This window comes from Cervus elaphus, chromosome 25 (assembly GCF_910594005.1).
Source record: "Cervus elaphus chromosome 25, mCerEla1.1, whole genome shotgun sequence".
Classification (NCBI taxonomy): Eukaryota; Metazoa; Chordata; class Mammalia; order Artiodactyla; family Cervidae; genus Cervus; species Cervus elaphus.
Genome location: NC_057839.1, coordinates 15664777 through 15680353, shown reverse-complemented (window position 1 = coordinate 15680353; position 15577 = coordinate 15664777). Strand labels below are relative to the sequence as shown.

Sequence of the window (15577 nt, the reverse complement as noted above, 5' to 3'; positions counted from 1 at the left end):
CAATTTTGCTAAGCATATTTATTTTCCATCTCCAGACACCTTCAGCACTAAATGTGCTGGTATTTCCACCTAAGAATAAATTTAACTGAAAAAATGAGCAGAAGGATGAGCAAGAATACAAATACTACAATAAAGAAAATGCCCACGCCCGTAATCCCACAGTACAGTTTGACCTCGGACAGTTTCACTCCCCTTAAAGGTGGGGGATTTGCACACATAGTCTCCTCCAAGTCCTCAAGTTTATATAGATTTTCTTTGTACCATGTTATGAAATTAATATTTGAGCAAGTGCAGTCCAGGGGATTGTGACTTAAATTAATGGTGCTCTGCTGAGATAAGGCAGGGAGGAGATGGGGTGGGATGATGCGAATGTTATTGGAGGCCAGATTGAGGTAGATCCCCTTAAGATGGTTAAGAGCATCAATGCTGTCTCCTGTCAGGCTGTTGTGGCTCAAGTCTAAGTGGTTCACATTCCCAAGGCCGTGGAATGCTTGCTGGTCTATGGAGAGGAGATTACAGGAGGATAAAATCAGAATCTCCAAGCTGCCTACTGTCTGAAGTAGATTGGTCTTTGAGATGCTCCCATCTTGAAAGGAATTCCCTTGTAAATTCAGATGCCGGAGATCCCGCAGGCCTGCTAGAAGGCGCTGATTGCTGGCATCAAGGAGGCAGTGAGAGAGATTCAGAACCCGCAGGAGATGGAGGTTTTGGAAAGGGCTGTGTGGAGCCTTAACAAGTAGGTGGGTAAATGCCAAATCCAGGCGTTCTAGCTGGGGGCATTCTTTGAACGCCTGATCCTCGAGACCCAGGGGCTGGTTGTAGCTCAGGTTTAAGTACTGCAGGCGGCGCAGGCTTTTGAGTTGCAGGTTGCAACAGTCAGAAGCCTCGATATCACTGTGGCTTAAATCAAGTTTCTGAAGATTTTCTAGTTTTTCTAAACACCGAGTGCCGAGGTCAAGTTTCCTCATGTTGCCTTTGATGTAAAGGTCCCTAAGGGACGGGAAACTGGCAGCACTGATTTGACACAATTGATCAAAACTATTTGCATTGAGAACTAATTTCTTGAGAGAGTTCATACCCTCAATCCCAGAAGGCAGTCCATTCAAGTGAGCTGCTGTCAGATCCAACTCCTGGAGTCGAGTGAAGCACCGAAATGTGGACGATGATAAGTCATAGAAACGGTGCTTTTGTAAGTTGATGCTCTCAACAGACATGTCACAAAGTCCCTCAAATGTGTCTGAAGTGAGATCTTGGTCATCAGTGTCCTCAAAAGTCCCCAGCCAAAGAGACTGAATAGTAGAGTTCTGTAGACCTTTAAGTATAATAGATAAGTTGAGAGACCCTCCAAATTTCAAACTTTGAAAGATCTTTGAATTGAAAGCCCCAGGTTCAATGCCTTTAATGTCATTGCCGTTGAAATTAAGACTAAGTTTGGTGGCCTGTTCCAGAGCATGGGTGTCTTTTCTAGAGATGTAGTGTATAGCATTATTCTGAAAATCCAGGACTTTCAGATTCTGTGTTGGGAAGTTTTCTGGGAAATTAATGGAGGAAATATGGTTGCTTCCAAGATGCAAACTTTCCAAATTTTCCAGGTTGTGCACTGGGATAAACTCGAGATTGGATAGTCCTGTTTGGGTTAAGAAAAGATGCTTCAGCAACTTGGGCCCACTAAGTGATGTTTCTGCCATGAATATCAGGGGATTTCCAGTCAACACAATGGTGTTCAGTTGATGATGGCTTTGAAAAGTGTCTTCATGTACCCAGTTAATCTGGCACCTTAAAAAGATTATAGTATTTAAGAAGAATTAATTAAGGAAAAGAAAAAAGTTCTATCACAGTGACTTATAATAGCAAGGCCATCTTTTGTGCATAGTAAAAACAGTGTACATTATTATTCAAAGTAAAAGATAATAAACTTTCTTCATTACCCACAGATAGCCTCTGGAGTTAATGACTAGCCTCAGATCTGAACACTCTGACTTAGAATTTTTTTCTATATATTTTAAGTTGAACTCTCAGAGATTTGTGTTTGGAAAAATTAGTAGTTTGTAGACAAAATCAAACTATTATTTACTGTTATAAGCAATATAAAATAGGTCATAAAATACACAATGTATAACATGATATATAAAATATGTTATCTATGCTATCCTGGGCAAGTCACAACTTTTCTCAACCTCTGTTTTTCTCTTCTATAAAGTATAGCAAACAATGATTGTTTTGTAGAATGGTTGTGATTCAAATGATATATATGAAAATGCTCCATAGACATACGGAACTAGAGGTTCAGAGAAAACTCATCCTGATATAATACCTCAAAATACTGCACTATACATCCACACACAGAGCTCCCCTGGAGGTCAGTAAGTGAATTGTTTAGAGATGTAATGTCAAAAGGAAGCTTGAAACCATAGGACCAAATTCTGGAGCTAGTTATGTCATATCTGTCGATATCTGCTGATCCTTGGTGGCCTAGGGTCCAGATTTTAATGAGCCACATAGCCCAGTGGCAGGAGACAAAGCTTTGGGGATAGAATAGGAGCTCTTTTCAAAAACCTGCAAACTACCAAGACCCTCAAGGGATCCTTTCAGTGGGTGAACTTAAAAAAAGAAAACTCATCGAGAGAGACTTTGAGGATATATGTTTATCTTGACCTTGCCTTTGGGTAGAAAAACAAGAACAACAAGAAAAACATCCTCTGAGAGTCTCTAACCACCACCAGCTTCCACCTATGAAAACTGGAGCCTGAGTTTACACTGCTTCTGTGGACTTCCCCAAAGAAACCCAAACGGAAAGTTTAGCTTAAAACAGTTCTAGAATGGTAGTGATTTCAGGTAACTAGCAGGTGAAAAGATTTACATAAAAACCATTCCAATTTACATAAAAGTCAAGAGAATAGTACAATGAATTTCCATGTATATATCACACAGATGCAACGGTTCTCACCATTTTGCCATAGTTATTTCTTCTTCTATACCTACTTTTCTCTCTAAAATTAAGTCAAATCCTAGGTGTCTATACATATTTCAGTATGCATCTCAAAAAAGAAAAAAAAAACAGGCTTATTTTCTATAGCCATAATGCCATTGTCACACATACCAATATTAATAGTTCATTGTTATTATCTAATTCAAGGAAACATTTTAAACAAAGATTTATACAAAGTTCTACATGATAAATTCTCAAAATAAGAATTAACTAAACACATAAGGAAAACACATTAGCCAAAGTCAGCCAAAAAAAAAAAAAAGCTCTACGGAATCAGATTTAAAAAGGCAGCAGATGCCACAGTTATCAGATATATCTGATAAAGTATACGCATATTGTGTGTGTATGCAATATATGTATAATATGTATAAAGAATAGATGATAAAGCTTATATGTATTATCATATCATTATAATTACACTATGTCAAACATATGCTTGATATGCTTAAAGGAAATAGTAAGAACCAAAAGTATGATGAAGGAAACAATATTAAAACTGACCTTATATATTTGTAAAATAAAAAATAAATTATATTAAAATGGGAAAAGTTAATAACTGAAATTAGAAAACCAATGCATAGCTTATACAAGAGATTAAACACAGCTGAAGAGGATATTAATGGACTAGAAGTAAATATGAGGAAATTACCTAGAATGTAGCCAAAATTTAAAAAAAATGAGTTGGAAAACAATAAAGAGATATTAAGATATATAAAGGACAGTTAAGATGATGCAATATAAGTCTAATCAGAGATCCAAAGATGATACAAGGGTGAGTGGGAGCAAACTGGAGCTCAAATGGGTAGTGGCTAGAATATTTTAGAACTGATGAAAGACACCAATCTCAGATTCAAGGAGCCTAACAATCTACACAATGTGTCACTGTGATATTATAGAATTCCAAGGACAAAGAGAAGCTATTGAAAATATCCAGAGAAGAAAAGACAGCTATTCAATATATGAACAATGACTGGACAGATAGATGACCTCCCAACAGCAACAATGGGAGACTGGGATGATAATCCTGAAGGGCTGAGAAAAAAACTACTGTCAGCCTAGACAGTTGCCAGAAAATGATAACATATGCCAGAAAATGTTATCTTGCAAGAATCAGAGTGAAATAAAAATATTTTCAGAAAATCAAAAACTGAGGAAGTTGACTGCTAACAGACAGTAACCAAAGAAATTAAATGTCTGAAAAGGAAAAGAATTGCAGAGAGGAAGTTCTAAAAAGCAAGACAGAAGAATGAGCCAAGGGCAAACAAAGCAAACTGGTAAAGCTAAGGAAACAGCAACTGTGTAAGGTCAGGAAAACAGTGCCTCATTGCAGCCAGATGCAGAGTGGGGAGGCCTTTAGAAAGCATGAGGTCCCATTCTTATCGCTTTTTGAAAATAGCAGAAGAGGAAACTGAGAGTCCTCTAGTTATGAAAGCTCTCCCGGCCTAATGCTTCTTAAAAAGTCAAACTCTTCTCATGTGAGAATGAGAAATGTTAAAAGAGAAAGTAAATTCTGGGCTGGGAGTCAGGAGAGCAAGAGTCCCAGTTTCCTTCCTGTGTGAATTTAAGGCAGCTTGCAAAATCTCCTTGAGCCTCTGTTTTCCCATCTAACACAGGTGGAATGGCAGTATTTACCATGCCTGCCTCCCAGTGGTGGTCATGCAGATGTGACTGTATAATCTTATGGATGTGAAAGGACTTTCTGGGTGGATCAGTGCTAAAGAATCCACCTGCAATGTAAAAGAGGCAGGAGACACGGGTTCGATCCCTGGGTGGGGAAGATCCCCTGGAGGAGGAAATGGCAACCCACTCCTGTATTCTTGCCTGGAGAATCCCATGGACAGAGGAGCCTGGTGAGCTACAGTCCATGGGGTCACAAAGAGTTGGACATAACTTAGTGACTAAACAACAACAACAAAGGATGTGAATACTCTCCTGCTCTGTAGAAGCTTAGGTTGAAGGACCAAGGTAGAAGAAATGGAACTTCTGCAAGAGGAGCAGGCTCCATCCACATATGGAGCCCTCCCCTAATTTACACACACACACACACACCAGCTGCATTTCTCTCTTGCTCGATCCCTTTATTTTCTTCTGGCACTTCTGCCCGCTGGCTCAGAAGCCCTGGGCCAGCATTTAGAATCTTCATCTTGCCTCTAAAACCAATTTTCAGGAAAAAAGTTAGTAGATGGTGTGTATGTCTCCTCTAATTTTTTTCTTAAAATGTCACACCCACTCATAATCAACTCTGCTAAAATATAGTATGATGTGACATCTGATTTAGTACAAAATTATTTTCAGTTGTGTTATTGATATTCCTTCGAACTTCTTAAGTTTGACTGCAGACACAATTTATTTTGAGAATAAGCCACTTCCCTCTCCACTGATTGGTGCTTATTTAAATTATATTTTACCTGTGTAAAAATATTTCATGGGAAGGGGTAAACACACAGAATAAGCAGGCTGTCCCTGCTCCCCAAAGGAAGGTCCTGGAAACAGTTTGAATGTTTTGACCCAAGTAAAACATCAAGCACACACAAAAAACTCAGATACAAACCTGGTCAAATCCAAAAAGACAAGATTTATGAGCTTGCTGAAGGTTGTATTTTGAATTGTAGGCAAGAAGTTGAAGCTGAATTCCAAAACTTCTGTTGTGTTTGGTAGAGTGTCAGGAATTTCTCTGAGACCTAAATTTTCACAGTTGTAAGTCCTGTTGTCTTCTTTCTGATAAGAGAAACAGTGTGAGCCAATATCAGACAGTATATTTACTGGCTCTCTAGTAAAATTACATGTTTTATCCTTTGGGCAGAGGTCTCACTTCTAGGAATCTTCACCAAATAAAATACTTGGAAAAGCACAAAATGACTATGCATAACATTATTCATTGTAGTATTTTTTACAATAGCAAAAGATTGGCAATAACCAGATTATCTATCCATATAGGCCAGTTAAAATATGTACATTCACAAAATGGAACCCTGTGTAGATAAAAAACTACTAAGTACAATCTCCATATACTGATAATGGAGTGATATGCAGGTTAATTGTAAGGTGAAAAAATCAAGGTGTAGACATCTATTAGTATATGTTGCATATAATATGTAGTATGCCGTATGATACCTAAGGAAAGTATGTGTGTATTTTCTTACATTTACAAAAAGAAACTAGGGTGGGGTGGGGAGAACCCTAAACTGGCTATATTCAAGGGAAGGGAAGGAAGCAGATCAAGGTGTGGTGATAAAAACAAGCCTTTTCTGAACATGATTTGTTTTAGAGTTTGTTTTTGGATACATAAAAATGTTTGTTTTTTTTTCCACTTTGAAACAAACAAATCAACTCTAGCATCAACAAGAGAAGACAATCAGATATTGCATACTTTGTGAAGTATGGAGCTTTCCAGGTGGCACTAGTGGTAAAGAACCCACCTGCTAATGCAGGAGACAAAGGAGATGTGGGTTCTGTCCCTGGGTGGGGAAGGTCTCCTGGAAAAGAGCGTGGCAACCCACTGCAGTATTCTTGCCTGGTGAATCCCATGGACCGAGGAGCCTGGCAGGCTACAGTCTATGGAGCTGAAATGACACTATTGAGTGACTAACACTTTCTTCACTTCACTTCTTTAGATTCTGATTCAAATAAGGCATTTGAGAAAACATTGTCAGGGAACTTCAAATGAGGACAGGATATTTTAGAATATTAAAGAACTGTGAATTTTGTGAATGATAATGACCTTGTAATTATGTAGGAGAGATATTCTGAGTTATTTTTGAAGGTTTTAGAGGCAAAATGACATGATGGTGGAGATTTGCTTTGAAATACTTTGGCAAAAAAGAAGAGAGTGGATAGAGGAAGTTAGTAGCCAAAATCTTGGTGGTTGCTGAATGTGGAGTGATCCGTACAAGGTTCCCTTATAACTGACCGTTTTGGTATATATTTAGAAATTTTCTTAATGTTTAAAAAAGAAAAGAACTAGCAGCATGGCACAGACCTTAGGTCATAAGGTCTTATAATCTTGAAGTATGACTCAGTTTAGGATCTCTGGAACTGCAGACTGCTGATACCAGACCCAGCAGAGGGCACAGCTCTGCACGTAAATTCAGAGGACTTCCTTATGCTGGGTCCCACTGGGACCCAGAGAGAGTCAAGGGTTTTCACATCTGCTGCTTACTGCTTGCTAAATGTGCTAACTCAAGTTACAGATCTTGAACTAAGCAGGTAAAAATGTGAAGGGGTTCGTTAGAGGCCCTTAGAATTATGGGCTCATAAATTTATCTGGCTGATGCCTTAGGATAAAGGGTGGCGGACAGGTCTGAAGGTCTGGTGGGATATATATTGCATGGGGAGGCTCCAGGGAAAGAAAGACATGCTCTCCAAGAGAAGCAGAACTTGGAGACACAGAGAAGAGAGACGTCCCAGAACCACGGACCAGCTCTCAGATCATCGCAGGCTCCACGTGATCTCATCGCACCTTTCAGGCCCTGCTTTCTCCTGGCCGCGTGGTGTTCTCACCAGAGGCCCCAGTGAGACGGCCCTGGGTAGGGAATGGCCTGCCCCACTGAAATCTGGGTCAGCAGCTTTCCTCATGCTGAGTTGCAAATGGGTCTGCTTAACTGCACGCAGAAGATGGCATGCATCTGCCTGCACCCTGACGTGCTTTGTTTTAGAGGTGTCACCATTTTAATTGCTTTTTGCCTTACTCACTCTCCAACTTCTGCTTAGCCAGGCCCTTTTTTGTAGCAACACTGAGCGCGCTCATTTACAAGAAGTCACTGGTTTTCTTCTACATGATAATGTTAGTCACTCAGTCATGTCCGACTCTTTGCAATCCCATGGACTGCAGCCAACCAGGCTCCTCTGTCCATGGAATTTTTGAGGCAAGAATACTGGAGTGGGTTGCCATGCCTTTCTCCAGGAGATCTTCCTGACCCAGGGGTCAAACCCAGGTCTCCAGCATTGCAGGCAAATTCTATACTGTCTGAGCTACCAGAGAAGTCCAGTTTTCTTCTATATTGTGACAATGTTACAAAGTCACTGATGAAACTACCATGTTTATAATCCCTGTCATCCATAATTGCTTCATAGACCCAAAGTCCTTCAGGCATTGCTGCAAATCCACAGAATGCCCTTGAAATGCACACTTGGCCTTTAAAATATATTTGACTGACTGGTGAGGGAAAACACAGGCTGTGAGATCCCTCCTATTCCCCAGGAAGAGAGAAGACCCAGGGAGAAGATGTATGTGCACCTTCTGAGGTTCAGATTAGCTTTGAGGAGACCCATTTTTCTTTTCTGATCTCCTCTGGCATCACTGACGTCATAAATACCTGGAGAAATGGGGCCTTTCCTCAGTTTGTCTTGCTCTGTTCTGGCCCTGCAGTAAAAGGCTCGGCATTGGCAATTCCCTCCTTTTCCAGAATATATACATTTCTGTGACAACTAAGTTACTCCTCTTGTATGCTTCACTAAGCACTTCACAGCGTTAATGTGATTCCAAAAGTTGAAAGGGAGTATAAGCTCTCCTGAACCACTGGCCTAGCAAATGGAAAGGAATAGCTCAGTTTCAACCCAGTGAAAACCCGAGAACCAGGGCACAGCCCTTCCCAGGAGGACTGGCAGCTCACTGGGAGCCTAGGTTGTAACATTCAATAATGTCTAGTTAGGCCAACGGCAATGAATTATCTGCCCTTTATTCCTAAGGAATGAGGCAAATGATAAGGGCTCATAAGAAAATTTGAAAACCAAGCACATTTCAGAGACTATTCTGGGTTCCTCACCATGGCTTTTACATCACATTTCTGTTCAATCATTGTCTCTCATTTCCACGTCTCTTCTGTCTCCTTTAATCTGAGCAGATTCTTCAGTCTTTCATGATCTCTACTGACACTGATTAATTTTTTAAGAATCCTGGCTCATAGTTTGCATCTTCCTTCTCTGTGGTTTGTTTCCCCATGATTTGATTCAGGTTATACACTTTTCATAAAACTGTATCAGTGAGATTGTATCTTTCTCGCTGACAGTTTTCACAGCAAAACTTCCTAAGGGTGAGCTTCCATAGCATAGCACAGGATTCCTAGGCAGCAGCCTGATAATACAAAGGGTGGGGTGTAGAAGAGAATTCCTATGTCCCAGCTATGTGGTCACTGCCACTGTGCTCAGGGCTGGGTCAGCTGCAAGGACCACATGTTCAGTTGCTTTTCTAGGCAGATACCCACCACTGCTTTTGCAGCCCCTGTGGTTTCTTTGAGCCCCACGTGACCACTTCCTATAAAAACAGACTTCGTTGCTAGACCTCAGTCTGGGGTCAGTTTCCAAAGTCACTTTCTCACTCTGCTGCTTTGGCCATTCCACTGCAGACTGGACTCCTCTGGATGTGAACTTACGCAGGGCCGAGGCGAAGCCCCATGGTGTTCAGGACAACTGACCCATGCCCACCTCTATTCCAGTCACGGGCATTCGCACTGGGACCCATGCCCATCCCTTTGTCTCCAGCTCCACCTCAGAGCGGCGCCGTTACCCGCAGTGGGGCTCCCAAGTGCTCCATCTGTGTGTGCAATCCCCTTTCCCTCCAGCTATTCATCTGCATTTTTTCAATCATGATCTTATTTTGCTTCTTCCTGCTGTATCTCTGACTCCCTCCCACCCCACAGTATTTCTCTTCTCACAAGTGTTGAGAGCATTTTCTGACTTCAGATTCTCTGAGTTTCACACAAGCACGGGTTCCCACCTGTTTGGATGTCTCCTCTGCACTTGGCACCCGCAGCAGCAGCCAGCTCCCCCAGGCATGGGGACTCTGGGACACTGAACTCCAACCTTCCTTCGCTAGTCACTTCTCTCTATCCAGAGACAGCAATTTGACTGAGTCAAATCCGAGTAACAGTTACTCTCTGAAAATAAGAAAAGACTCCGAAGAGGTCGCATCCCTAAAACTCTGTTGTCGATCTGATTCCAGGCAAAGGGCACTCAGATTAAAAGCAGTTCACTTTCTGTGTGTCTTAAGGCAGACTGCTTGGGTTCACATCCCAGGTCTCAACTACCAAGCTGTGTTTTCTGAGGATCCTGTTTTGCTCAGCTATGGATTGAGGACAATAACCTCTCTTGGTAGACCAGCTTTCAGGATTAATGAGGTAATATACATCAAGCACTCACAAGAAAAGTCAGCATTTCCCTGGATCATTGAAACATCATTATCATTGTCTAGAGTTATTGTGAAGCCCCTGTATCATGAACTTGGAGTTCTCTTAAAACAGAGCTCTACTAAGCACTTTCCCCCATACCTGGGCATGAAGGATTGTCTCCTACCACAGGTTTGAGGGGACTGAAGAGTCATCCGGGAAATCAACCCTGAATGTTTGTTGGAAGGATTGATGCTAGAGCTCCAATACTTTGGCCACCTGATTTCAAGAGCTGACTCATTGGAAAAGCCTCCAATGCTGGGAAAGATTGAGGGTAGGAGGAGAAGGGGATGACAGAGGATGAGATGGTTTGGATGGCATCACTGCCTCAATGGACATGAGTTTGAGAAAACTCTGGGAGATAGTGAAGGACAGGAAGCCTGGTGTGCTGCAGTCCATGGGGTTGCAAAAAGTTGGACATGACTTGGTGACTGTTCAATGACAAATAGTCATCTGAAAGGAGGAGACATGCCTATAATTACAAGCAATGATTCAAGAGCACATCTAAAATATTACCTGAATCCAAATCACAGAAGGCTGAATTCTAGCTACTGTTTGCATATTTATCAACCTTCAAAAACTTGGTCATAGATCTAATTTTGTTACTTACGATACACACACATGCATATATACATTCAATTTAAACATGGAAGATTCCGTGTGGAGTATTTATTGGCATTCATTATAATATTTTGAGAATATTTTAGAATTTATCAAGGTTTGACATTTTTTCCAAACAAAAAGTTTTATTTAAAAATTTATCTTGACTACTCCTCTACATCACATGCAAAAAAAAAAAAAAAATTCCAGATGGACTGTAAATATACATGTGAAGCTTAGAAATAAATACAAAATGATAGAAAATGATAAAACTTCCAAAAGAAGATATAGGATAATATCTTCATTGCTTTGGGTTGGCAAAAATTTCTTAAACAAAATAGACATTCACTTCAAATAAATAAAAGAAAAATGATAAATCAAGCTATGATAAAATTAAGGACTTCTGTCTTCAAAAAATATTCAGAATGAAGAGGCAAGCCACCAAGTAGGAAAAGATATTTGCAATCACATCCAGAATACCTAAAGAACCACTACCAAAATAACAAACAAACAAACAAAAACCCATGAATAGTCTAAGAGAAAATGGGCCAAAGACTTGAAAAGACACTTACACACACACACACACCCAAAAATGTACAAGTATACTCAATTTAATTAAGAAAATAAGAAATTACCGTGAAATGCCCCTACTCATCCATCAGAATAGCTAACATTCTTAAACAAACAATAGCAAATGTTAGAGAGGCATTGGGGCAATCAGAACTCATATCCACTGCTGGTAAGAATAAGTGGATACCAACATGTTGAAAACTGGCAATATTTACTAAAGTTCAACATACGTGTACCCTATGATGAAATACATCTACTCCCTGATATATACCTAATAAATATTTGTTCATTTATTTACCGAAGACCTAGATAAGAATGTGGAGCTTCCAAACAATCTGCCTGTCAATGCAGGAAATGCCAGGAGATGGGTTCTATCCCTGGGTTGGGAAGATCCCTTGGAGGAGGGCGTGGGAAATCCCATGGATAGAGGAGCCTGGCAGGCTACAGTCCACGGGGTCACAAGAGAGCCAGACCTGACCTAGCAGACAACAACAACAACAGTGCAACAGAATACCATTCAGTGATGAAAACAAGCACGATGGCTGCACACAACATCATCGATAAGCCTCACATACTTGACATTGAGCAAAATGTCAGATACAGAAGAGTGTACACTGGTCTCATGCATACAAAATTCAAAAAAGAGGCAAAATCCATTGTTGGTGATAGAAGTGAGAATACTGGAGGGTCTAAGGGGCTGGTGATCTGGAGGAGACATGAGAGGGCTTCTGAGGTGCTGAGAAGGTTCTGCTTTTTGTTCTGCATGCTGCTCACATGGATGTGTTCACTTGGTGAAAACTCATTGAGCTCTGCACTTAGGGTTAGTAGATTTTCTGTATGTAAATTTTACTTCAATAAAAAGTTTACTGAACTCAGACCCAAACCCTTGTTTTCAGGATAGGGCCTGAGAAGAAGGCTGTCAATTAGCCAAGGAAAGGGGCCTCAGAAGAAGCCAACCTTGCTGACATCTTGATCTTGGACTTCTAGCCTGCGGAGTTGTACCAAAGTAGGTTTCTGTTGTTGAAGCCATCTGGTCTGTGGTACATTATTGTAGCAGATGGAACAATTTCCCCTGGGCACTGTACTTCCTTTTGGTCTGAGTGTGCATCCTGATTCCATCCCAATATCAGATTAGCATCGCTTCCTGCCGGTGCAGGAGACGTAGGTTCGATTCCTGGGTCAGGAATATCCCCTGGAGAAGGAAATGGCAACCCACTCCAGTATTCTTTCCTGGAAAATTCCATGGACAGAGGAGGCTGGTAGTCCCTGGGGTGGTGAAGAGTTGGACATGACTTACCTTCTGATCATACACGCACCAGACTAAAGAGGTCCTGTTGCTTTCTGCTCCCAGGCCTCATTAAAGTCCTGGCTTCTGCTCTTGCTCTTGTCTGGCAGGTCTTTACCCCACTTTCCCTGACTCCCCTGACCCTGGGTCTTAAGCTCTGCCTTTCTCCACTGAGCTACTCTTGCCTCTTTTTTGCCATTCAGCTCCAAACTAGGAAAGCAACCTACTCAGCCACCGAGACTGATGGTCCTTCCTGTCCAAGCCCTTGTCTGATAGTTCACGTGGTGCTGGATACCTGATGGGATCAGAGGTAAGGGAGGACGATGGTAAGAGAATGACCCCTTTTTCTTTCTCTATCTCATCACCCTGCCCAAGAACTTCCCATGCATGCGTGATTGCTAAGTCACTTCCAGTCATGTCCGACTCTTGCAGACCCATGGACTGTAGCCTGCAGGCTGCTCTGTCCATGGGCTTCTCCAGGCAAGAATACTGGAGTGGTTTGCCATGCCCTCCTGCAGGGGATCTTCCCAACCCAGGAATTGAACCTGCATCTCTTATGTCTCCTGCATTGGCAGGCGGGTTCTCTATCACTGAGCCACTTGGGAAGCCCCAAGAACTTCCCACAAGTTGATAAACAATTGCTATGGTCCAAAACAGAAGGTACAATTTGGCTGTATTTTCAGATGTTACTCCTGTGGGTTAGTGAAACAGATGGAGGGCTGTCCGACTCGAGGAGAAAGCCAGGCTCATTCAGAGTGATCTTTCTATTCTCTAAAGCCCGGCACAGGTGGTCTTCACTTACTTCCACCCTGAATGCCAGGAAACTGAAGGACTCTCTGGGGAAGTGGCCATGTGGTGGGAGCTGGGACAAACAGCTTCTTTATGCTAGGGGGCAGGTTTGGAGCTCTACCCTTTGCAGTTGACCCTGTTGACATTTTATGTCCCAACTGGGATTATTTGGGGGAAATTGTTTGCAGAGGAGAACAACTCTCACTTCTTCCTACTAGGAATTGGTGAGTGCATCTCCCCAGAAGAGCTCTTTGGCTCCTTTTTCACAGCAAAGAAAAAGTTCTACACACCCCATTGCCCTTTTAAAGACAGTGGATATTGGAACGCCAAGGCTCAGATACAACTGCGTGCTGAATCTCAACGTTTCCAGGCAGTTGAATCTGGACAAAGACAAATAGTCTGGACTCACCTCAGTGCACTTCGGATCTGAGGAGGGGATGGCTTTACAGCTGGCAGAAATCAGCACCGCCAACAGGAAGCAGCTGACACGGGGAGCCATTCCCAGGACCGAAGTCACCCAGCCTGGTACGGTCAGCGAAAGCCTGGAGCTGAGAAATCGAATAAAGCTATGACAACCTTGGTAATCTGACAGCCAGAGAGGTGCTCAGAGAGTGATCTGGGAATAAGAAATGTTGACTGCTCAGCCTTTGGTGGCTTAGCACTGCAAAAAAAGGGGAAGTCCCTTTTGCAGAGGACTCATTCTTGCCAAAAATAGCTGAGCACCCAACCTCAGAATGACCCAGGGCACTTCTGGTCACATGGACACATGGACACTTGGGGCAATGGTTCCTAGTGACCCTCAGCAAGCTTCCAGTCCCTCTCCATGAAAGAAGCTGTGGGAGCAGGAGGCTGTCCTCATGGAGGAGGCCACCTTGTTGGTTAGCCTGGGTGAGTGAGCAGGAGAGGACTGGGGTGCTCTGGAAGGGCAGAGTACTCTGAGGGGTGGAGGGAAGGTGCCCTGCAGTGGCACCTGCTGGAGCTGGGAACTAGGGCAAGAGGGAGCAGGGTCATCCCAGAAAGAGGGTGGAGCTACTGCCTCAGCCTCTTCCGTGGTCCCCACATCTGGTCTCAGTAGAGGAAGAAGACATCTCCATCCCATGACCCAGTGATTCAGGCTTGCTGAAGCAGCTGCCATGGAATCCCCTCCCAAGGTGATCCAGGGAAGTAAAGGTCACTGCCATATACAGAGCAGTCCGGCTCAGAGAGAGTGGAGTTAAGGATGTCAGCCTTGGCTCTATTTCTTCTTAGAAATAGCCTTGAAACCCCCTCGTTATGAGGAAAGATATAATAGTGACTAAAGAAAGTTGAAGTTCATTCATTCCTCACTGGGCAGAATTCAGCTGCCTCAAACGGTGTCTGTTTTCAGTCCTTTGGCATATAAGAGATACTTGGCATTACTGTCCTCCTGTTCAGTTTCCAAGAGCCAATTCTTAGCATCGGAGTTCACAATGCCTTGAGGTACTACCATTACTGCGTTACCACCACTGATATGATAATTATAGTAGCTACCGTTTATTGAACACATATTATGTGTCAGACTCTAAGCAGGTTTTCTTTTGTGTATATCTCCTTCTCACATATTCTATCAAAGAGGTGCTATTTCCCCCATTTTATAGATGTAGAAACTGATGCTTAGAGGACTAAATGACCTCTCCAAGGCCACATGAGCTTCCTTGATGGCTCAATGGGAAAAGAATCTGCCTGCAATGCAAGAGACATAGGAGACTCAGGTTCAATCCCTGGGCGGGGAAGATTCCCTAGGGGAGGAAATGGCAACCCATTCCAGTATTCCTGACTGGGAAATTCCATGCACAGAGGCACCTGGCAGGCTATAGTCCATGGGGCCACAAGAGTCAGACATGATTGAGTGACTACACACACACACACACACACATGCAAATAGACAGGCTCATTGCAGAGACCATGCTGTTACTCTGCATAGTTTAAGAAAGAATTCTCTCTCCTGAAAAAGCTGAGAAGTGGACAGGTTAAGGAAACTTCTTCATCCGGAGATTTTAGAACAGATATGAAAAAAAGCAAGGGAGGGAGGGCTGCAGACACTACAGACTTGTCTCTGTGCTAGCACTATTACAAATAATTACTTTTTTTGCCACCTGTAAAATGCCATCTTCATCAACAGAAGTAACTTCAAAGATGCTTTTGGCAAAATACCATCCATCC

General features: G+C 42.3%; 1 protein-coding gene across 2 annotated transcripts; it reads right to left on the bottom strand.

Annotated features, from left to right (window-relative positions):
- Positions 1-3: 3 nt before the first annotated feature.
- CD180 (CD180 molecule) lies at positions 4-14181 on the bottom strand. Of its 2 annotated transcripts, XM_043887925.1 has the most exons (3): positions 13806-14181; positions 5541-5707; positions 4-1776 (listed from the first exon to the last, which is right to left on the bottom strand). In XM_043887925.1, exons 1-3 carry the CDS (start codon positions 13893-13895, stop codon positions 48-50), a joined length of 1986 nt encoding a protein of 661 aa, XP_043743860.1. In that variant the 5' UTR covers positions 13896-14181; the 3' UTR covers positions 4-47. The 2 variants fall into 2 exon arrangements, with proteins under 2 accessions (XP_043743860.1, XP_043743861.1); XM_043887926.1 differs by lacking the exon at positions 5541-5707 and having other exon boundaries at positions 13806-14180.
- Positions 14182-15577: the final 1396 nt, after the last annotated feature.